At 35.0% G+C, this 25,040-nt stretch overlaps 1 protein-coding gene across 6 annotated transcripts in view; it reads right to left on the bottom strand.

Moving 5' to 3' along the window:
• MAST4 (microtubule associated serine/threonine kinase family member 4) overlaps window positions 1–25,040 on the bottom strand; it is a 786,570-nt gene that overhangs the window by 395,731 nt on the left and 365,799 nt on the right. For 4 of the 6 annotated variants that reach the window (XM_031965792.1, XM_031965783.1, XM_031965810.1 and 1 more), the window contains one exon: window positions 14,628–14,702. The exons of the other annotated variants lie outside the window; for them this stretch is intronic. In XM_031965792.1, coding sequence (XP_031821652.1) covers window positions 14,628–14,702 — 75 coding nt within the window. The remainder of the gene's footprint in view (window positions 1–14,627; window positions 14,703–25,040) is intronic. 6 annotated transcript variants of the gene reach the window in all.

Here is a 25,040-nt window from a genome sequence, read left to right as displayed (position 1 = left end):
AACTTTGAAGGTGAAAATCAAGCTATTCAGGGTATTTAAGGTACTTGATTCCTTTTCTGCCAAACAGGCCATAGTACTTGGGATATTTTCTCAATCAATTGACAGTGCCCTGCAAATCTCCTAGAGCAGTAACAAACAAAATAAATCAGTAAAATTCTAAAAAAAAAAAAAACTTCCTTAGCTCCATTCCACATACTGTATGTACCATCCATAGCTACAGGCATCAATCCTCTGCTTTTTTTTCCTCCTCATACTTCCTGGTTTGACCACCCAAGTTAAAATCTTTGCTTGTTTTCCTTAAAACCAATTTTACTCCATTGTATTCAGTTAGTTATTCTCCCACTAACTTCCACATTTCTGGTTCCAAACCCTCCTTCTTACAAAGCCACGGAAACATGCACTCCAGAGCATCTGAGAACTCAGTGATCTGCTTCTGAGTTACCAACAAACCTTGCTTCTCCATTAAGCTAACTAAGCATATTTCATATATCTTGCAGAGGGAAGCTCTTTTCTTAGTATTTGCCCCATTTCGGCTGAAAAAAAAAGTGACTAGATTAGCCCTTACTGATTCTTCCTGCATGCCTATTTTTATATTTACCCTATTCTGGGTCACAAAGACTTCTCTACTGAACTTGGCCAATCACTTCAGTCGAGCAGATTTGTTTAGGACCTCACCTAGAGCCCCACGTTGGGCGCCAAATATTGTATCCTGCTTTCTAGAGCTTCCAAGTTAGTGTGACAAAATGTACTGTGATTTCTAGAGCCCCCATTCTGGGGTGGTTAAACTATACCATCTTAGCAAAGAAGTGATGAGGCGGGGCTCCTGAGAATGGTGGAAATATGGAGTTCGTTTTTTCCAAGGACTTTCCCCTTGTGTAACCAAAACAACACTGGGTATGCGCCCAGCATATACTGAGCATGTGGGACCACATAAACAACTTGCTATTGTATGTAGTTTACACCTGGTATCACTCTTCCACCTGGTATCATTCTGCTTCACAATACAGGTTGTCACCGCCTCCTGACTTCTCAGGAAAGCCGAGAGCCCTTAGGGGAGATGGGGAGCAGAATCGGACATTGTCAGCAGGTTCCTTCTGGGCTGAAGGGTCTTATATCTCATCCAGAGTCTCCTTACTGTCTGTGGCCCCTTACAGTAGATATCATAAATATTGGCTCAGGTCATGTTTTGTGTGACAACTGGGCATATATATTTCATTTTAACTCAGCAAACAATTTTAAATGTGCAAAGGACTAAGTCAAGTACTAGGTCTATGCTCTCTGAAAGCTTATGTTCTATATCATCTATAAAGAAAAGTAAGTTATGGGTGTGGAATGAGATGGAATATGCCCCCTTCTTCCCCCAAAAAAAGGAAAAAGAAAAAAGAGGAAAGAGGAAGGCCAGAAGGAATCACAGAAAAAAACAAAAAAAACAAAAAAAACAAACAGCTTTGACTGTTACATGTTGATTAAATACTTAATAAAATGAAGAGTTTGCAGTTCTGTATATAATCTCCTCTGGGTCTTTCTGGATCTCAGGCCAGCTTTCTCTAAACATCTGTGATGTACCTAAGGTAAAGGACATACTGCCTTTCCAGAAGAACAGCAACAAAAAAGCAAAATAATACCCTAGATGTAGGAACCCAAACCAAAAATAAAAGGATTCTTGTCCTCAAAGAGAAAGCTTATATTCTAGTAGATATTTTAAAAGTCAACCAGAAAGTAAATGAAAAATAATTTGAAGAAATAAAGACCAAGAAGAGCTGCTAGGTGTGCATTAAAGGAATATGAAAATTATAAAAGGTAAAGGAAGAAATAAATATGCTGATGCTTATTAAATATAATCAGATTAACAACTGGATCCAATTCTTTAATTGTAGATTATCATTTACCAGAGGTGTATAGCAGGATTACATCAGGGAGATATTCTATATATTAAGAAATGTACAATAATTGCTTAATTTATAACAAATTTTAAGGATTACAAAGTATTTCTTGACTACAACTAATAGATGGGGCACACATTATTGCCATTATTGAGGGACAGATTAAGAGACTTTGTCCAAAGGCAGTATTTTCATGGGTTCTTTGCACTGCACCAAATCCCTTGAGATATCAACATGCGGAAGCAACGTGTCATACAGCAAGCTTTTCCAGCCCCAACTTTCCCCAAGAGACATATACGAAGTAAGATAAAATTAAATCAACACTTGTTTCCAAGAGAATATCTTTAAGAATATGATGCAAATATAGTCTCATTTAAGGCTTTAATTACATGTATTTGCTTTCTCCCCCCCTCCCCACTCCCTACAAATTCTTAACTTAAGGAAGACCACAGAGAGACACAGAGAAAAAAAGAGAAAAAAAAAAAAACACAGAGAGGAAAAGAGGCAGAAAAACAAAGATAGGCACACAGATGCAGAGACATAGAGAAACCCAGAGACAGACATAAAAAGAGATAGAGGGACAAAGACACAGGGAGACACAAAGACACAGAGATGCAAAGACAATTAGAGACACAGATATAGAGAGAAAGGGATGGGAGACAGAAAGACAATATTTTCATATACAAAGTACAACAGAAATAGGGTTGTATAGGAAATCATAACTATTACAAGGAGCTTGCATTTTTTAAAGTATGTAATAAATTCAAAATGTTACTTTCAAAGCTAGCCTTTTTGTCTGAATTTCTTTGGGAACTTCCTTTTCATTTTAAAAAATCCACTCCTCTTGAATATATTTTGACTGTCTGACCTTTATCAGGGAAACTAGGTGAATGTTATTTTTCTCAGTTAACTGTTTCCATTCTAATGTTAACTGCACTCATCTTATTTGTGGAAAGCTTTCTGATTTTATGTAATAAAAATTGTCCAGCTTAACATCTACATTCTTTTTTTAAGCAATACCAAAGGTTTTTGATGTTTACTACATTGCAATAAAGTCTGAGTTTTGCTGGGTCTCTTTCCTTTAAAATGTTTTTTCAAAATATAAAAATAAAATATTTCTCAGGGTAATTTGATGGCCCAGTGGATATAGCACTTTCCCTGAAATCAGGAGTTCAAATCCATCCTCAGATATTTAATACTTGCAGTGTGACCCTGGGCAAGTCATTCAATCCCAATTGCCTTACTATCCATCCCAAAATTATTTCTTGAGAATTTTCACCTATTGTTTCTCTGAATTTATTGAGATATTTTTCTAGATTTCTCAAATAATTCCTTTTGGTTTTATTGGTATGGAACTGATAGACAAATGAATTTGGGTAATCTTACTGACATAGTCCAACCATGACCAAATAATAAAGCTTCACTGATTTAGGTCTGTGGTTATTTCTGCAGAGTACTTTGCAACTGTATTCATTGAGTTAATATGTCTACTTCAATAAGATGGACTCCCAAATATTTTATGCACTACATAGCAATTTCTCTTTCTATCTCTTATTGCTGGGTTTTGTTGGCAAAATACAAAAAGAACAATGATTTATCTCAGTTTCTTTAGTGGCTTCTCTATGTAGATCAATATATCATCTGCTAAAATCAATAATTTTGTTTCTTATTCATCTGTTCTTAATTCCCCTAGCTACTTTCCCTTGTCTAAATATTATAGATTTTATTTATATCACTATATTAAATAGGTGGGATGATAATAGACAACTTTGTTTTGCCTCTAATCTTATTAGAAAGGCCTATTATTTATTTCCATTATGTACAATGCTAGGTTTTGGTTTTAGATACTATTTACTATATTAAAGAAATGTCCATTTATTCCTATGCTTTTAAAAATAAGTATAATATTCTATCAAAATATTTTTTCTGTATCTCACAATATGACCAATTTAATTTTGTTATTAATATGGTAAATTATGTTTGAATTAACTTTGCATTCTCAGTACGTATCTGACTTGATCATAATGTACAATCTTTCTGGCATATTGTTTTAGTCTCTTTGTTACCATATTATTTAAAATATTTGTATTTGCAGTCTTTGTATAAATTGGTATATAATTTTAACTTGCTTTGTCTCTTTCTGCTTTAGATACCAAAATTATATTTGCCTAATAGAAGGGATTTGGTAGAATCTTTTTAAAAAAAAACCTTTTTATGTAATATTGGAATTAATTATTTGAACATTTAATGTAATTTGGTTTTTGTCTTGGGTTTCTTGTGGGAGGAGAGAAGCAGCAATTCATTTGTGGTCTATTCAGTTTCTTTTTTTTGAAATTAGGCTAATTAAGATCTCTGTTTTATTTATCTTGATAGTTTCAGTTTTGTAAAGCATTCATCCATTTTACTTAAATAGTCATATTTGTTTGCATAAAACTGGGCAAATATTTTCTTTAATTTATTCATTTGTTGTGATTTCTCTTTTTTAATTTTTGATGCTGATAATTTACTTTTTCTCTCCTTTAAAGAAACTAATGGTTTATCTTAAAAAAAAAAAAATGCTAACATTACTTGTAGATTCAATTTTGTTAGCACCAGCCCTGGAGTTAGGAAGACCTGAATTCAAATCCAGTCTCAGAAATGTGAGACTTCTTAGCTATGCCATCAGGGCAAGTTGCTTAATCCTGTTTCTTGGTTTTCCTCACCTGTCAAATGAGACAAGACAAATGAGGAGAAAGAAATGGCATACCATTGTCATATCTTTGCCAAGAAAATCCCAAATGGGGTCACAAAAAAAAGAGTCCCTTTAAGATGTGCAAAGTACTTTATACATGTTGTCTCATTTGGACCTAATTTTTATTATTTTAATTTTACTAATGAGAAAACTGCAATCCAGAAGGAAAAAAAGGTATTATTTTCCTAAAATCAATTAGGCAAGGGAAAAAACATTTATTAAACATCTACTGTGTTCCAGAACTGTTCCAAGAAACAACGTCCAAAAAGAAACAGTAACCTCTGCTTTCAAGTAGTTTACTCATATAACCAATTGGTATAATTTAAAGATAACGTAGACAATGTAATTAAAGAGACTGTAGCAGCTGGAGGGAATTGAAAAAGACTTCTTTTAAATAATAGTACATCAAGGTTTTGCAAGGGTGAATGCTGAAAATTATCTATGCATATGTTTTGAAAATAAAAAGCTTTAATTTTTAAAAAAAATAGTGCTTAAACTGAGTTTGGGAGAAAACAAGAAGGGGATATAACAAGAAGGGGCATTCTAAATATAGAAGGCAATTAATGCAAATGCAGATACCAACTCAAAAAATAAACATTTATTAAGCACCTGCTGTATGATAGGCACAGAATTAAGGGCTAAAGATATGAAAGAGAAGCAAATAAGACCCTGCCCTCAAGGAGTTTATAATCTAATGGGGGAGACAACATGCAAATCTATTCAAAGTAAGCTATGTGCTGAGATGTGGCAGCATATGACAGAAAAAGCAATGTAGTTAGCTTGGTGAGACCATGGAATTTGGGAAATAAAGAAATGTTTATTAAGGCTGGAAAGTGAGGCTTTGGTTAAGCCGTGAAAGATTTTCAATGCCCATCAGGGGAGTTTTTTGCTTTTCTTAGGGGAAAAGGCACGTCATTATAAGTTATTCAGAAAGGGTCAAATTGGCATTTTAGGAGAATTAGACCACTCTGAGTTCCTATAATGAACTGCCTCCATCACCTCCACTGGTTGAAATTCTTCTCTTTCTTCACAACTCAGGTCTGGAAACCCTAGCTCAAGAAGCCTTCATTCCCAGAGGCCATGCAGCTGAGAGCATTTCCTCTTAAAGCATTCTACAGAGCTTTGGCAGCATTGCTCTACCTGCTATTATACTTATCTATGTAAATACCACAGCCTTCCAAGCCCACTGGCAGCTTTTTGAGGGGGAGGATTACACTGATTTTATCTTTATTATCCCCAGTCTCTATAACAATGCTTACAGTCATTTTGCACACTGTCTTATTTGTTAAGACATTATCTTAACAAATACTTACAGAATTTAAGAAAGACCATTAAAATAAGACAGATAAAATTAAGCAAAATGATCAAACCACAGACATACCAGAAATTAGGTGTAAGAATAAACAAAAGTTAGGAAGGAAGAAACTTGAGTTGGATTAATCAACATGTTAATATTCATATAAATAAGTAGGAATAACTTAGATGTCATATACAAGGCTTCATATGAAAGAGGATTTGTAATTTTGGGCTCCAGAATGCTAGATCAATATGAGGAAGTTATAAATCAGAAAATTTGGGATCAGAATAGATCATAAATAATAAAAAAAAAAAAAAAAGAGGGGAGTAAAGATCCCATATGTACAAAAAAAAAAAAAAAATTAGCTGTTCTTTTTCTAGTGGCAAAGAATTGGAAATGGAGTAGATGCCCTTCAGGTAGGGGAATGGCTAAATAAATTAGGGTACATGAATAGAATGGAATATTATTGTTCTATAAGAGATGAGGAACAGAGTGATTTCAGAAAAGCCTGGAAAGCAGACATGAACTGATTCAAATGAAGTGAGAAGAATCAGGAAAACACTGTACACAGTAATAATAAGATTATGTGATGATCAACAGTGATGGACTTGGCTCTTTTTAATGAGGTTATTCAAGGCGACTCCAGTAGAATTTTAATGGAGAGTGCCATCCATATTCAGAGAGAGACTGAATGCAGATCAAAACATAGTATTGTTGAGGTCTAGATTTGGGGTACCTAAATTAGAGTTTAGTTGAGGTCTAGTGGCAGGTTTGGGGTACAGGAAGTCAAGCAAAGCTCCCCTGCGACTTCCACATCAGTATTTTCACCTTTTTGTTTATTTGTTTTCTTCTTATGGTTTATTTTTTTCCTTTTGGTCTGATTTTTCTTGGACAATATGACAAATATGGAAATATATTCTAAAAGACTGCCCATATTTAATCTTTATCAGATTGCTTTGTGTCTTGGGGAGGAGTAAGTAAGGGAAGGAGGGTGAAACATTTGGAACTCAAAGTTTTACAAAAATTTATGCTGAAAACCATCTTTATATGTATTTAGGGAAAGAAAATACTATTGGGGAAAAAAAGGTAAAAGAAAGAAATTATCATAAAAAAAGATCTAAAACTATCAAAGAGAGCAACAGGCCACCTTGAACATTAGTGGGTTTCCTCTCATTTGATGTCATCGAGAGAAGGCTTAATGACCACTTTCAAGTATGTCATAGATAGAAGTGTTTTCTGGGTAATGATTGCCCTGGATAGTGTCTAAGGTGTTCAAAATCTGAAATCCTTGATACTCTGAAATAAGACATTTCTAAATAACTTGTTGTGTCCTACCACTAGATTATATACTTCTTAAGGGCAGGGAATATCCAATTTTTATATTTGTATCTCAAGTGCCTAGCCACAGTGATTGGCAAACAGAAGCTATTTTAAAATACTTGTTCAATTACATTTGACATAATCATGGTGAAATTTGGATGAAATTCATATAAAATGGAAAGTGACAAATTAGTGTGGCAAGTTTAATAATGAAAATGTTAAGGAGGCTTGAAAACTGGCCAAGAAGCCTGGAGACTAACTACCTATACATATCCAGTTCTGCCCCTAGCTAACTGTCTGATTTTACACTAAAATCATATCCCATCTCTGGGACTCAGTTATCTCAACTATAAGAAAGAGAATTAAACCAATTCTAAGGACCCTTCAAGTTCTAAGAGGCTACAATTCTGTTCACTGTAACCAAGAGTAGCATAGTGCATAAAGCACTGGCCCTGCAGTCAAGAGAACCCGAGTTCAAATCTGCCCTCAGATACTTCCTAGATATGTGAACCTAGACAAGTCACTTAATCCTGATTGCCTTCACCAACCTCCCAAAAAAGTGTGTATTGTAACAAGTCCATATGATATAACAATTAATGGACATAGTGACAATATGGAAAAAATGCTGTTGACAAAAACTTAAGCTGGAAAACAGTCATGAGTTTTAATAAATAGCCAGTGTAGTGTTCTAGCCCTAATTATAGAAGATGTATTAGGGGAAAAGATAAGCCCTGACTCCTAAAAAAATAGGAAACTTTTTAATATATTTGGTGGGGAGAAAACATAATTAACACATACATACAAATCAGTGTTGTACCCTTCAAAGTACTCATCTTGGGAGGCTATATAGTTGCTACAAGTATACTAATGTCATTAACAACACAACCTATGTTTGCTGGATTGAATATCTTTTGGGGCAATAAATAAGTCATTTTCTGGGAGGAGTTAATTTTATCTCTTGAGACAAAAGTATTAGAGACAAGTTTATTAGAATAAATGATTAAGTTATAAGTCAAAAATAAAGCATTTTATTATGAATTAATGTAGCTGGTTTTCATTTGATGTTAAACTAGCTATAAAGATAATTTATGAGGCTTCCTAAGAGAGAAACAATACTTTGACAATGAAGTCAAAAGATCTAGGTTCAAATCTTCTATCTGATGAGCAAAAAAAAAGAAAAAGCCACTTAAGTTTCCTGTTGCTCATTTTCATCATTTTAGATGAAGTAGTTGGAAGGACATTCATAGGCCACGGGGTCCATCTCTATCTAAATCCTTTGCTAAATAAGTAGAGGTCATGGGTTCGTACATTTGAGCTGGAATAGACCTTAGAGGTCATCTACTATAACTCTCTTAAGGAGGGGGAAAAAGACAACCAAAGACAGTGGTAGAATGGCTTGCCAAATGTCTCCTAAGCAGTAAGTGATGACATGCAATTGCACAGCTCCCAAGGGGATCCAGAACTTGATGCCAGATCTCGACCCATACTTCTACACTCTCTTCATTTTACTATCTTGTCTCTCCAAACTAATGTAACACTTATGGGGTAAACTATAAAATTGAATGATTGCCCATAGGAGGTCAAATCCAGCCTCAGTAGGCTTAGTAGTTGTATGACACTAGGCAAGTTACTTCACCTTATTTACCTCAGTTTCTTCATCTATAAAATGAGCTGGAGAAAGAAATGGCAAAACCCTCCAGTATCTCTCCAAGAAAAGCCCAAATGTGGGTCATGGAGAGTTGGACATGACTGAACAACAAAGATTACATAGGTGGTTAGCAGAAGAATAGGCATTCAAAGTTCTAAATCTGATGCTCTTTCCTGGAAACAAATACTGTATATGGGTTGGTACCAAAAATAAAATTACAAACAGCCTTGAAAATTACTAAGACAGAAACCTACTTCAAAGCTATATATTTTATATTCTTAAAAATGGCCACAGTATTGTAATTAGAATGATGAAAATCACAAATTTCTTCTTTTATCCTTTTACCATCTCCTACTTCCCTAAATAGACTAGTGCTACATACTCCAAAAAAGATAAATTATTCTTTAACACTCTTATAATTCTTGGGACTGAGGGGTGTTAATTACTATCCAGAAACTCAGTGCATAATGAAGCTATGGAATGTATATATTTCAAAGCCCAATGTTTCAGTGCTTTATAAATCAATGTATATTTTCCCACAAGAATATAGACAAAAAAAACCATTTGTGATTTGTATAGCTGGAAACTAATTTTTGTTTGCTTTATTGCACAAATAGTGGCTATGCAGGTTTTGTTCCCTCTCTAAAATTGAGGTTCAAGATCTCAAAGACATCAGAATTTATGTATTTGTAGGTTAGGTTAAAAAAAAAAGTTTTAAAAGGATCAATCCTAAAATGTTTAGAATACTCTGAAAAGCAGAACTTCTGCTCTGAGATGGCTCTAGGGCTGATTTCACCAACACAGCAGCCTAGGCTTCATAAGCCCACCTTCATTAGAAAGAGTCACAGAAAGTGATGAGATTACAGAGGTGTTTCAAGTCGTATAACTGACTGGGGAAGCACACAACTTGGAAGCACAGACAGGCTCTTGGGAGCTGCAGCTTTGGTGTGTTTGGACGTATGTGTGTTTTATTTCTAAAACAAATCAAGAGTCGAGTTAAAATACTTTCTTCTCTGCTTCTAAGACTTAACTTGCCATTAGGCCCTGTGCCAGCTAATAATTTTGCACTATCAGAAATTCAATACTGATGAACATCGCAATTTATGTAGACAGCTCATCTGGAATAAATCTTTATCAACATAATGCACAGTGATACCAGGAGATTTGGATTCTAATCCTCTGGACACTTTCCTGTATTTTTTTCTGTCCCTCCGTTTTCTCCCATCTCTACTCTTCCCACCTCCATCCCCTATGTGCCTGTATCCAATTGATTTTTATTTAAGAGAAACCTTTACCAGCTTCACAAATAACTGTTTTTGTCCTTCGAATTGTTATTCCTGCAGCACATGCTTGATTCTTGGTACTTGTGTTGTACACAGTCATTTTCACTAGGGAGAGGTTCCTCTCTAGGCCCTCTTGAAGTTTTCTCAGTCTTATAGTAACAGACATTTTGTAGCTTCCCAGTGGACAAGCTTAGGCAAATCTAAGGTACATTACCTGCTTTTAATTTATTTATAACCATTTACTCTAATTCAAATAAAACATATTTAAAGGCTTGTTTTCCCAGCTCAAAGAACACAAGGTTACCAAACTCCTCCAAAAAAAATTAGTCACATTTTTCGTTACTTCTCACTTGGGTGTCAAGATCCAGGGATTGCTACCTTGTAGATCATATGCTTCTTAAGGAATATTTTTAGGTGGTAAAGATTGATTAAAACAGAACCATCCATACATGCGGTCATAACAATAATATAAGTGATCAAAATTTTAAAAAGACAACATAATTTGGATCAGATGCAATTGCTGATGGTTGTTCCAAAGGGTTGATGCTAGAACACACCAAAATCCTTTAGTAGAGAGATGGTGAACTACAAATCTGGAATATGACACACTATGTTATCTGTAGTCACTGTCAAAAGATTTTGTTTAACCATATTATCTTTAAATCCCAGTGCTGGAGAAACTGAGTTTGGAAGATCCTTTGAGTTCAGAAGTTCTAAGCTGCCATCAGGCTTAATACAACCTGGTGACCATAATAAGTCTAGCACCAATATGGTAAGCTCCCCCAGTAAAGAGGAGCCTGTGAGTGACCACAATGCTCCCAACCAGACAAAATCATGAGACTCAATCTCAAAAGAAAACAAAACTGTTAGCTTCCCTTCCCTCCCTACCCTGATTGTCCCTCAATAGACATTTAAACAACACAGCCCACTAACAGGAGATATTCATAAGTAATTATATTTAAAAGGCCACTAATAAAAGACATAACAAAGAAATGGATTGTTATAAAATACAGCAATAGAAGTTCATTTATAGTTTGCAAGTTGAGATTAATATAGCAGAATAGAAATAATGCAATTTATTAATACTTATTGTATACCTTTTTTGAGTGGATACCCATCAATTTGGCTGAATAAGTTAGGATATATGAATGTAATGGAGTATTATTATTCTATAAGAAATAATGAGAAGACTGATTTCAGAAAAGCCAGGAAAGACATGAACTGATGCTGAGCTAACTTAGCAGAACCAGAACACTGTACATAGTAACAGCAAGATTATGTGATGATCAACTATAATAGACAACTCTTCTCAGCAAAAGTGATAATACAAAGAATGTGTGATGGAAAATGCCATTCATATCCAGAGAAAGAATTATGGAGATTGAATGAGGATCAAAGCATACTATTTCCATGTTACATTTTTGTTTGCTTTTTCTTTCTCATGATTTTCCCTTTTGTTCTGATTTGTCTTTCACAACATGACAAATATGGAAATATGTTTAAAAGTACTGCACATGGATAATCTATATTAGATTGCTTGCTGTCTTGGGGAGAGAGAAGTGAAGGAGCAAAGGAGAAAAATTTGGAACTAAAAATCTTACAAAAATCAATGTTGAAAATTATCTTTACAGGTAATTGAAAAAATAAAATATTATTGAGAGAAAAAAAAAAGAAGTCTTCCCTGATCTCTCAGCTATACATAATATCTTTGGCTTTTGGAATCCTTATTGCACTGTATAATTATCTCACTACAATTTTATATTCTGTGCCCCATTTTTGTTACTAGTATGCATGATGTTTTTCTAGCTAGATTAAACTCCATGAAAGCAGGGCTTGTTTCCTTTTTTGATCTGCCCTTTAAAAGGACCTCAACATATATTTGGGGAACAAATGGTTATAATAAGACCTAAAGTCAAAGAACAAATATTTAATGGGACAAGAAAATTTTCTATTCTATTTCCCCTAAGTTATAAATTTAACAAAGTCAGCATTCTTAAAATCTAGAGCAGGCCATTTACTATAAATTAATAGTTTCATCTCCTAGCACTGAAGAAAAAAAAAAGAGCACCAGTATCATGGGCTGGTGATGATTTTGCTGTACTGTTTTTAGACTCCTAGATAATGAAACTGGAAATGATTCAGTGTAGATTCTTAGACAAGTGGCTTCTAGCAAAAGGTCACTGATCATATACTAGTATTTTTATTTGTTATTGTCTAAATACTATATCCATACAGTAACTATCCTCTTTCAAATCATCTTTTTAAGTGTTAGGAAAGATTTCTTGGCCCACAGTCAAATCAACACTACCTAAAGCAACTGAGCTATATTTTCCTCCAGAAAAGCAGCTGACCTTTTAAACCTATTGGGGAATATAATGGAATCTATTCATGTAATGCTGAAAGCAAGTAGTTGTTAGAGGAGAAAAAGTCACAATTCTCTCCAAAATTACCCTCAGTGCCAGTTGAAGAAATTAGTCAATTTATTGTTGTTGTTCAATCACTTTTGATTAGGTCCAACTCTTTGTGACTCCATTTAGGGTTTTCTTGGCAAATATACTGGTACAGTTTGCCATTTCCTTCTCCAGTTCATTTTATAAATGAGGAAACTGAGGCAGACAGGGTGAAGTGATTTGCCCAGGGTCACACAATTAAGAAGTGTCTGAACATGGATTTGATTTCAGGAAGATGAGTCTTCCTGACTCTAAACCTGGTTTAGCATTCTGCTGCACCCTTTAGCTACCGAAGTTAATCTGTATTGAGACACAAAAAAACTGAGGGGAGGAAGATATTGAATAACATAATCTATAAAGCCAGAATGACTCTGACACCATTGATAGTTCTGAAAGAGATCACCTTGTCCAACTCATTCTTTTAATAAGATAAGATAAATGCCCTACTATGAGATCTCCTTATAATAAGACCATTTTAGCATTTCAGAAATTAAACTGAAGGGAGTGGGAGGAAAAGGAAAGGAAAAACAAATCTAGAAGGACTCAGGTCACAATGAATCCTAATCTATAGTAAATACGGAAAATGGAAAGGAATTCATTTGCAAACCCAAAGGAGGTCAAGGACAGAGGGAAAGGACTCATATGTACAAGAATATTTATAGCAGCATTTTTCATTGTATCAAAGAAGTGGGAACAAAATTGGTGTCCCTCAGCTGGGAAATGGCCATGATATATAGAAGTAATGGAATATTACTGTGCCCTAAGAAATGAAGAATTCAGAGAAACATGAAAAGACTTGAATGAACTCATGGAGATTGAAATGTACTGAATCATAGGGAACATTTACATGATGATCACAGTATTACAAAATAAAACAAGTTAGAAAGATTTAAGAAGTCTGTTCAAAGCAGTGAATAATTGTGACTTCAGAGAACTGATGATAAAGCACATCATATACCTCAATAAGAAGAAGTAATGGACTGGAAGGGCAAAATGAAATATGCTCTTTCAGATTTGGCCAAATTGCTGATTTGTTTTGGTTGGCTATATATACTTTTGGATATAAGTTAAGACTTATTCCAGGGAGAAGGGAGATTTAATTAATGACTAGTGACAGAAATGCAAAAAGAGCATTAAAAAAATCTTTTCAAATATGCAGAAGAAAATAAAAAATAAAAAGGGTCCAGAGCAAATTTGATAAATACTAAATAACAAATCTGGTATTTGGGATCTAGTAAATGCTAAATTGAATATATACTTTAAAAACTATGTGACAATTCAGGTTCTCATTCAGTCCTCTTTCTTGTTCTCTTATACTAAAATGTTTCTGTTGACTGATTATTAAATTTATAAGAAAAAGAAACTTTAAAAAAATAAAATGGATGAGTCATACAAGATGAGTAGTTGTACCATCAATGGAAGCAATATTCTTATTGATGAAATCATAGATCTGTAAGATCATCAATCAAACCTGACAGGAATTTCAGAAACCAGTTTGGTCCAAGTTCCTCATTTTGTAAGGAAAATAAGGCCCAAGAATGTTAAATAATTTGCCCAAAGTCAAATACATGTGATAAGTACTAGCGGGTATTCAAACTTATGTCCCCTGACTCTAAAGTCATTACATTTTCCATTAAATCATGATACTTCTTATCAAATTATAGAAAAAAAGAAAAGTTATTGGGTGACTTAGGGGCAAAAAACCTTAGAAAATTTCAGAGCTAGTTTCTTCTCTCTCCCCAAAACATAACAAAACTTCCATAAAGTCAAGGAGAAGGTCAAGATCAATGGCATATAGCCAGGAGTGCAATAGGAAGGACACAAGTGTGTTTAATGAATACAGAGCAAACACAAACTGGAATTTCCTTTAATAAAGAGATGTCACACCCCCCCCCAAATTTTTTAATATGAGAATTCTATACACACATATACACACACACACACACCATGACATACTCAAATATCAGCAATCCTCCCTTTCCCCAATGTAGATAGGCTCATAAATGCCTACTCACTTTTGGAGCTGCCGTATCCACTAGTCTCTGCCGATGCCGGGCTGAGCTGAAGTGACTCTTCGGAGGCTGCCCTTCCTGACAGTGAATGGAAAGGGGGGAAATGAACAGGAGAAAGGAAGAGGAGAAGGTGGGACGTGAGGTGATGGAAAAATGGCCAAAAAAGGGAGAGGGAGAGTGTTTAACTGTACTTTAGTAGTTATCTAACTAAAACTTTATAAACATAACACGAAGTACATTTAGTATTCTCCCAATAAGCACATATGCTACAGATATTCAATTAAGTTGATTTTCCTATAGCCATGCATGTCTATTTTACAGCTATGAAATGTCAGAATTGAGACATTTCTCTTCCCATTGGAATTCCAGAGGTTATAGTTTCATAGGACCTTCTTTGTGATTTCATTATCTGATATTTTAGATTTCACTTTTAATGCTGATAAACGGGAAACCAGTAGGAGAGTGGGGGGAGTGAAGGGTAATTTTTTCTATAAACTCCATTAATTCAATTATATTTCAATATCTGAAAATTCCATCTTTCTTCTTATCATAATAGAAGGCATGTCTCAGATCAGCAGTGCTCTTCCTCAATCACATTTCAGTAGAATAACACATGGAATTCCAGAATTCCTCCCAACTTTGAAACCACCTTTGCCTGAGAAGCTCTGCACTGATTTATCTAAGATGCATCCCTGATGATTCTCTGGCAATCACCAAAAAGTCTGACCAGTGATGATCTGAAAGTCCAGGGGAAAAAAAGAGCAACTGATAATCTTACATAGTAATTTTGTTCTAGTGCTCAAAAGAGATAAATCTACCCTCAGGCACACACCTTAAAGTACTCTGAAGGTAGATTTTTTTCCTGCTCAGTACACAAGCCCCATTTGAAAGGGGAAGATTTGGGCTAGGATTTTAAAAAATGGACATAGCTCTATACTCTAACCTCCTGAGAAACCCACAAGCCAAATTAAATACAAACACTTATTAAACACATATTAGGCACAAGGCCCTGCTGTAGACATTAGGGATACTTCAAAGAAAGTAAGTAGGAATCCTATCCCCAGGGCCTGACAGCATAAACATTCATGGACATTGAGATCAGGGGCAGTGTGAGCTCCCCACCTGTATGATCTTTTGATAGAATAAAAGACAACACCAGACATAAAATTCCTGGAGAATTGCAAACAGTGATCAGTTATTACTTGGTCATTTCTACGTAATAGGAGGAGGATGTGAAAGGAACATCTTGCTAGTAAAATACAGAATATCAACTTTTTTTTTCCTCTACAAGGATAACAGCTATATTACTTTAAGACATATATTAGTCATATCTACTTGAATTGTCAGAAATATTTGTGGCCATAAGGATAACTACCTTATAGAAATGAAATGTCATAAATGGCAAACTACATGTAAATATCCCCTCTAGTAACTGACAGGTCAACATGCTCCTCCCCCTTTCCCCCCCTCCCCCGGCCCCCCACTTTTTCTTTTGCTTTCTTTTGAAAGATATAAGGAAATAGTCTTTAGATTTTTATCTATTCTAAAAAATATCCCGTCCTCATTTCCTCCTGCCCTAGCCCAGGCTCATATATTTACTCATCTGAACTATAATAGGACACAGTAGACTTTCTGCACCTTCACTTTTATCTCTTCAATTTATCCTTCAAGTTGTCACTGATTAATCTTATTTAATCACAGATTTCACTAGAATTCTCTTTTGAATTTGATAGCAAATATCTCTTCCTAAAGCAAAATAATTGGCTAGCCAGGAGATTTTCAATATTATTATTTTTTCAAGCATGTTAAGCAAGCAAAACATTTTTTCTCTGTCATTCTCCAAAGGTGTACCACAAATGAATTTTGCTATTTCTACTTCACCCCTAAAAAAACTGTTCTAATCACATGTAAACAAATAATTATCCTCACTGATCCAAATGGGAAGAAAGCTGTGGATTGTGATTCCATATGGAATCATTACAACTGATTTGAATGTTCTAAACCATAATAAGGAAACATCATCAGTATCAACAATGCCAGATTCTCCCACTCACCAGGAAAAAAATTAATCACAGAGTTAAATATACATTTACAGTTAACATGCGAATTAACTCAATTCCAGGCCTGCTCTTTACAGCTCTTGTTCTAACACCAAGGTGAAAACAGTTGTTGGTTGTTATTTTGTTTTTTTACATTAGCTAATTGTACCCTGAACTCAGCAGGAGGCAGATGTCGCTGTTAAATCTCATACCTAAAATCACAGCCATAATATATTTGCCCCCCTCTCCTCCATTGATAGAAAACTGGTGAAAAGACATCTCATTCTTCAAGGAGACTAAATAGGCTCTTGAATTTTTGTTCTCTCTTTCATCTCATTTGTTATCAAGCTCAATGAATCTTGAACACCAGATACACAAGATTAACAAATGGGTCTATAAAATAATCAATGTATTTACGCAAAGACTTAAGCAATGCATCTTAATAGAAACTAAGGGGCAACCTGGAGGATTAGAGATATTTTAATGAATCACATGTAGAAATAAAATGACAATCTGGGCAATCAGAACAAGTTGTTTTTTTTTTCCTTCAGTGTAGGACGTTATTTCAAAAGCTTAATCTAAAATTTATTTTTAATAAAATGTAGTCATGCTGAAATCAATTATGTAAAAAAGCTTAAATTTCTTATTCCCCAGCTTTATGATATCTCAGTTGCAATATACTTGTCAATGGGTCACTTTTAGATTGGGGAAGGGGGCTACTGGTTTGGGGAAAGGGAAAAACATAGAACACGTGAATACTCAGAGTTCAATGTAATTGAGAATCACTTCAGCAAAGTTAAATTGATAACTGAACAAAGGTAAATATGCTAGTCAGAAAGCACAGTATTTCCTACTGTTTTTTCTCTTCCTTCTTTTTTCTTGTACAAATTTCCACATTAAGTTTGATCCACAGTTGGATAATCCAATAAGCAGAACTATGTTTATGCTGAAGAGTCCTCAAAGTAAAGTCTAGAATCCCAAAGATATAAAGGATGATCCTATAATTAACATGTTATAATCAGAGAATACTTGTTATAATATGCGCTGTAGTACAGAAACCCATGTGATGACAGAATGAATGAATGAGACTACTATCAATAGTACTGATATAACAGGGTACAGAAACTTCTGCGGCTGGTTAGATATACAGATCAAAGCTATATATAAAGCCCATTTATTTTTCCTTAAAACAATTTCAAGCTCATTGCTTCTGCTTCCTCCCTAAATCTGTTAGAATACTAATTTTTATTTTTGTTGTTGTTGTTGAGGAAATTGGGGTTAAATGACTTGCCCAGGATCACACAGCCAGGAAGTATTAAGTGTTTGAAGTCAAATTTGAACTCAGGTCCTCCTGAATTCAGGGTCGATGCTCTATTCACTACACTAATTAGCTGCCCCCCTTAGAATACTGTGCATCTTCCTCATTCTGCTCCCCATACCACACTCTAAAGTTATAGATTAATAACTAGCATAATCATTTGGGGATCTTTCCTAAATGATGATTTATTTTTTGTTTTCTTGGATGGGACTTGTTATTCCATCAGTATGAGGCAAACACTTAGTATAGAAAATCCTCTCCACTAATTCTCTCTCATATTCTCTCTCTCTCTCTCTCCCTTTCTCCGTCCCTCCCTTCGCCTCTGTCTGTCTCTCCGTCTCTCCGCCTCTGTCTGTCTCTCCGACTCTGTCTGTCTCTCCGACTCTCTGACTCTGTGACTCTGTCTGTCTGTCTGCCTCTGTCTGTCTGCCTCTGTCTGTCTCTCTGTCTCTCTGCCTCTGTCTGTCTCTCTGTCTCTCTGCCTCTGTCTGTCTCTCTGTCTCTCTGCCTCTGTCTGTCTCTCTGTCTCTCTGCCTCTGTCTGTCTGTCTCTCTGCCTCTGTCTCTCTGTCTCTGTCTCTCTGCCTCTGTCTCTCTGTCTCTGTCTCTCTGCCTCTGTCTCTCTGTCTCTGTCTCTCTGCCTCTGTCTGTACATATCTGTGTCTGTCTGTCTTACTGTCTACCTCCCTCTGTCTCTTTCCTTGAAATTCTGAAGCTCTTATTTATTCTTCCCTCTCCCTAATTTTATATACCTCACAGTTTTCCAAGTCTTGTCCTTTATTCCTCTGCTACTTTTAATATATATTTCCTAGATCTCTACCCCGATTTTCATAGGTAGGTACACACATACATACAGAGACAGCCAGCTTCTTAGAATTGCCTTAGGCATTGAACAATTAACTTGATTCTCCATCATTCCAATCAAAGTTTTGTTAACTCCAGATTCAGATTCTTCATATGACACAAGGTTGCTGGTTACTCTAGAACTTATTATGTTGGTCTGCCATTATGAGTAATCCAGCATGGTTTTGACTTAGTCTCAATTTGATCACTTGCCCTATTAGAATCTAGTACATTCTGATCTAGAATCAGAATCAGAAGACTACAACAATTCAAAAGATCAAAAGGAAGCATCTGTAGCATTTTAAAAGATTTTCCATTGTTTGAATTTTGTGTGCAACCAAATGAGTTAATGAGTTTAGTATGTACAACAGGCTAAGTACTATGCTATATACTAGGGAGAGAAGTACAAAAAATAAAGCAATCCCTACTTGCAATGAATTTTCAATCTACTGGAAGAAATAATAAGGACATATGAAACAGATATAAATATATAGACACAAATAAACATATATTTATAAATACACAACATATACAAATATATGTGTGTGTGTATGTGTGTGTGTGTGTGTCCGTGTAACAAGGTAGTTTAATGGAAAGAGGAAAGTACTAGTATTTGGGTGGCTCTGAAAACACTCCATTCAGACATGGTACCTGGGCTATACCTTAAGGGAAGAAAAGAGGCTATGAAGTTGAAGGAAGAAGGAAGCTTATTCCAAGCATGGGGGGAAATGTTAAAAATGGATAGTTCGTAGGTATATTCTAATGACCATTTGGCAATATTTGCTTAAATTTTCAGATTCAAATTATGGGTTTGTCACTATATGATATCCAGAGGGTATTGATCTGCCACTGGTCACATGCTCCAAAATGAGCAAGAAAATTATGTGTTGTTGAGGTGATTTATTTATTTCCCTACAGTAAAATATAATTAGCTCACATTAATAATTGCTTCATTAAAAAGAATTTCTTTAGGAAAGTTGAAATACAGAATAGAAACCTATAAAGCTTGCCTTTAAATTATTTATTCATATGATGTCATGGCAGGGCAGCAGTGGCTAATGCCCATCTAGTTAACAACTTATATTATATATATTATATGTGTATGTATATATATATATATGTATACATATATATATATATACACCCTATACTTAAATATACTTATGTTACTGATTGTTGTGTCCTGCTTTCTAGAGCCCCCAAGTTGGGGTGACAAAATGTACTGTGCTTTCTAGAGCCCCCACGCCGAGGTGATTAAAATATACCATCTTAGTGGAGATGAGGCAGGACTCCTGAGGACGGTGGAAAAATGGAGTCTATTTCAGGGACTTTCCCCTTTTTATATACCTTCATACCTTTATGTAACAAAAACATCGGGCGTTACCCAGTATAACTTTTGCATGTGAGACCTACATGAACAACTTGCTATTGTACATCGTTTGCCACCTGGCATCACTCTTCCACCTGGTATCGCCGTTTCAATCACAACACAGGTTGTCACCACCCCCAACTTCTCAGGAAAGCCGAGAGCCCTTAGGGAGATGGGGAGCCAAACCAGACATTGTCATCAGGTACCCTCTAGACTGAAGGGTCTTATACCTCACCCAGAGTTTCCCCACTGTCTATGACCCTTTACAACCTATATATGACATATGTTATACAATATTACATATTTTATGCTATATGTATACTTATATTTAATATGTTCCCAATCTAATGACTAAATAATTTAACTATCAGATTACATATTTTCAAAGCTCTTTGCACAATGCTTGGCATATGGCAGCCACTTAATGCTCCTTTCCTTCTTTCCTACCCACATCCTAGCCTCTAAATCCTCTTTTTTCCCCTCAAAAATTTTTCTTTGCATTGTGCTTCAGCTATAGGAAGAAAAAATACATTTTTTTTTAAAATTTATGCAGACTCAACCAAAACCAATCTGCTATACTAATAGCTACTATTGAAAGAAGCAGATTCCAAGTAAATAAACAAGCTATTAGGCTGAGGACAGAAGTGTCCACACAAGGACAAACTTTGCATTTAAAGAAGGTTAACTGATATTAACTGAATAGTGATTTCATGTCTAATAATTCACTAAGATTTCTTCTGATAATTTGGAAGAGAAACATCTTCATGAATAATTTAACTTTGTTTTCTTTTTTTCCCTGCAAGGCAATCATGGTTAAGTGATTTGCCTAAGGTATCACACTGCTTGTGTCAAATGTCTAAGATCAAATTTGAACTTAAGTCCTCTTAACTCCAGGAATGGTGCTCTATCTGCTGCATCACTCATGGTATTGTTTTCAAACAATATATTATTCTCTAAGTTTGTAAATCAGATTACTCACTATTTCAGCCTTACTTTGCACTAAGATAGATCAATTACAAATTCCCTGATATACGTAGAATTTAGTAGACAACTCCCAGATGATGGAAAACCTAGTTCTTTTGATCATTTATTAGCAACCTAAATTCAACTGTAATAGTCACTAGGAGTTTTTAACTCGATATTCAAATCAGACCATCACTCCCATTTTAGAAAGGAAAAAAAAAATCCACTCTTAGACATATCCAATTTGGAGACATCAAGAAAAAGAATGAATAGCACACAAAGGTCTATGTTAATGTTTCACATGCTTTTGGAATAATTCATACAATTCTATTATTAAACAATTGTAATTCTGAATTATTGGTAGAGAATTAGTAGTAACCTCTATAATCACTTCCAAGAAATCCTTTTGTCTATATTTAGTATTATCTTTCCCCATTCTGAATCTTTTTAAATATCATATTTTAATAAAATCAAGATATTATAAACAGGAAAAAGTAGCTATTGAACACCAACAAATCAATTCAACAGTGAATTTCTAAGGAAAAAAAAAATCAAGTACTTGAATATTATTGAATGACCAGCATCATATCAATTCACAAGTCCATAAGATTTAACAATTAGCAAACACATAAAAGAAATCAAAAGAAGGATCAGAAATGCTACCAAATGTTAAAATATGCCACCTAGGGCACAGAACACATTTTATAGTTATGAGACCACAGGCATCTGTTGTTGTAACCCACGGTTCTAATTACATTATAATTTGTGGAGATCTCTATAAGTCATAACTTGATAAAGATGAAAGGATCTCATTTAGCTTCACTTTCTTTCAAAGCCTTAGCTTTTCAAATTCATTTTCATGACCTTCAGGCCTTGTGCTGGAAGCTTTGGAGAAGAGTACAGGAATACTAACCTAGCCCCTGAGAATCCTCAAAGATGCCCAGGAAACTGCAATTATCAAAACCACATTGGGTTATTTGTGGGAATGGGAGCTGTTGATGGATAGTGATTCAAAAAGACAGGCTCATATAGGAGAGGACACTGATTGTCATTTAACAATAACAACAAAAATTTAAATGACTTGTGGTTGATTTTTTTTTTTTAATGGGCATCATCAGTCACTAGGATCACTCAGTCAATAAGAATTTATTATTAGCCTACTGTGTCAAGTACCCTCCTAACTGCTAGGAATAAACAAAAGCAAAAACCAGGAACATACACTTTCAAATGGTTAACTACAAACAAGATATATAGAAAGAAGACAAGCATTTATTAAGCGCTTATTATGTCCCAGGTACCAGGTCCCATCATTAAATGCTTTACAGATACCGTCTCATTTGATCCTCATAACGAGCTAGAAGGTAGATATTATTATGATCCTCATGTGGAAGAAATGGAAAGAGACAAACCCTTATGTTACTTCTCTAGGATTACACAATTAGTAAGTGTCTGAAACCAATTTGAATTCAAGTCTTACTGATTGCAAGTTTAGTGTTCTATCTACTGAACCACCTAGCTGCCTCTGAATAAATTGGAGACAATCAACAGAGAAAAGGCATTAATGTTAAAAGGGTTTAGAAAAAGTTTCCTGAGAAAGTGGAGGGGAGTGGAAGAAGAAAACTAGTTTAGCTGGGAATTAAAGAAAGCCACAGAAGAAAGGTGACAAGAAATGAAGAGAGAGAAAATTGAAGCCTGAGAGACAGCCTGTGAAAATGTACCCAACTGGGAGATGGAGCGGCTAGTGAGAACAACAGCAAGAGGTTTAGTGTCATTGGATCTCAAGGTAAGTGAAGGGGAGGAAAATGTAAGGGCAATTATTTCTCACATGAGGAAGTCATGTAAAAGATATCATTATTACTGATAAAGAGCTGGACTGGTTATATAGTAAGGGATCACCCTCCTACACCTTAGCTCCACTCATCATCCTAATAATTTCCTAGACCATAATTTCACTCCCTTTTCCCCAACCTCCACCTCCTCCATATGTCTTTTAGATGTATCCTCCAAGGACAATTAAAAACAGTCAAGAACGACAATTGCACAAAATGACAGGTTATGAATGGGCTGATTGTACACTGATAGAGAGAGTATCCATATCAGAGACATAGTGAATGGATTATAATACTGAAGCATAAATGTTTGATTTGGAAACAGTTGGCTGTATATAACTATACCATCATGATTAGTAGATCAAAGCTAACAGGGTTCTACTTCATTCTTTCACATCTATTGTCCCATTGTATAAGATTACGTGATAATATTTTTTTTATTAAAACACTTTATTTTTCAAAACATATGGGTAGACATTGGCCCTTGCAAAACCTTATGTTCCAATTCCCTGCCTATTCCCCCATGCCCTCCCCTAGATGGCAACTAGTCCAATATATATTACACATGGTGGAAATATATGTTAAATCCAATATATGTATCCATACTTATACAATTATTGTGCTGCACAAGAAAAATAAAATCAAACCAGTAAAAGGGGGGGGAACAAAATAAAATGCAAGCAAACAACAACAAAAAGAATTAAAATGCTATATTGTGAACCACATTCAGTTCCCACAGTCCTCTCTCTGGTGTAGATGGCTCTCTTCATCACTGAACAATTGGAACTGGTTTACATCATCTCATTGTTGAAAAGAGCCGCATCCATCAGAACTGATCTTCATATAATCTTGTTGCCATGTACAATGATCTCCTGGTTCTGCTCATCTCACTTAGCATCAGTTCATACAAGTCTCTCCAGGCCTTTCTGAAATCATCCTGCTGGTCATTTCTTATTCTATAACATTCATATACCACACCTTATTCAGCCATTCTCCAATTGATGGGCATCCATTCAAGTTTCCAGTTTCTTGCCACTACAAAGAGGGCTGCCACAAACATTTTTCCACATGTGGGTCCCTTTCCCTCCTTTAAGATTTCTTTGGAATATAAGCCCAGTAGAAATGCTGCTGGGTCAAAGGATATGTACAGTTTAATAACTTTTTGAATATAATTCTAAAAAAATTGCTCTCCAGAATGGTTGGATCCATTACCTGGTAACATTTTATAGTAACTTTCTCTTCACAGGCCCCTGTAATATCTATGATATTCTTTTAAACTTAGTATTATGTTGAACTTAATATATTGCTTAAAACATGTTCAAAATGTGGAATTTGACTGGAGTAGTAGAAGTCATAGCAATGACCCATTATAATTTTGCTCTAGCATCACCTAAAATGATGAGATAAAATTCTATGTTTAATGTAAACTTGGTATTATAGACATAATAGATTGATAATTGATTTTTAGGTGCCTACTAAACTCAGGATACCCATGCTAGACAGAATTCAAAGACAAAACTATAACAATGCCTACCCTCAAAGAGTTTATGTTCTCCTAGGAGCCTAGGGTTCACAAATAAGTAAATACATGATATAAACATTATTAGAGAGGTGGACACATAAGGAGAGGAAATTAACCCCCTAATTGAGAGGAAAAATTTAAAACCAGTTCCTGACTTAGACTATGAATGGAGAAAATAGGAATAGGTGGTATAGTAAATAGAATGCCAGGCCTGGAGTCAGAAACACTTGTTTTCCCAAGTTCAAATATGGCCTTAGATACTTCCCAGCTTCATCACTCCATTTAAGTTACTTAACTCTATTTGCCTTGGTTTTCTCATTTGTCAAATGAGCTGGAGAAGGAAATGGCAAATCATTCCAGTCACAAAGAGTTGGACACAATAAAAAAATAATAAAACAATTCTTTCCAAGAAAACTTTATATTATGCTGATTTTGCATAGAAGAACTAAAGAAATTCACACATAGGCTACTTAAAAACTGATGCTCTTTAAATTAAGAAAAACAAACAGAATTAAAAATTTGAATAGTAGCTTA

The sequence above is a fragment of the Sarcophilus harrisii genome, chromosome 1 (genome assembly GCF_902635505.1).
Source record: "Sarcophilus harrisii chromosome 1, mSarHar1.11, whole genome shotgun sequence".
Lineage (NCBI taxonomy): Eukaryota > Metazoa > Chordata > Mammalia > Dasyuromorphia > Dasyuridae > Sarcophilus > Sarcophilus harrisii.
This window is presented reverse-complemented; position numbering and strand designations above follow the sequence as displayed.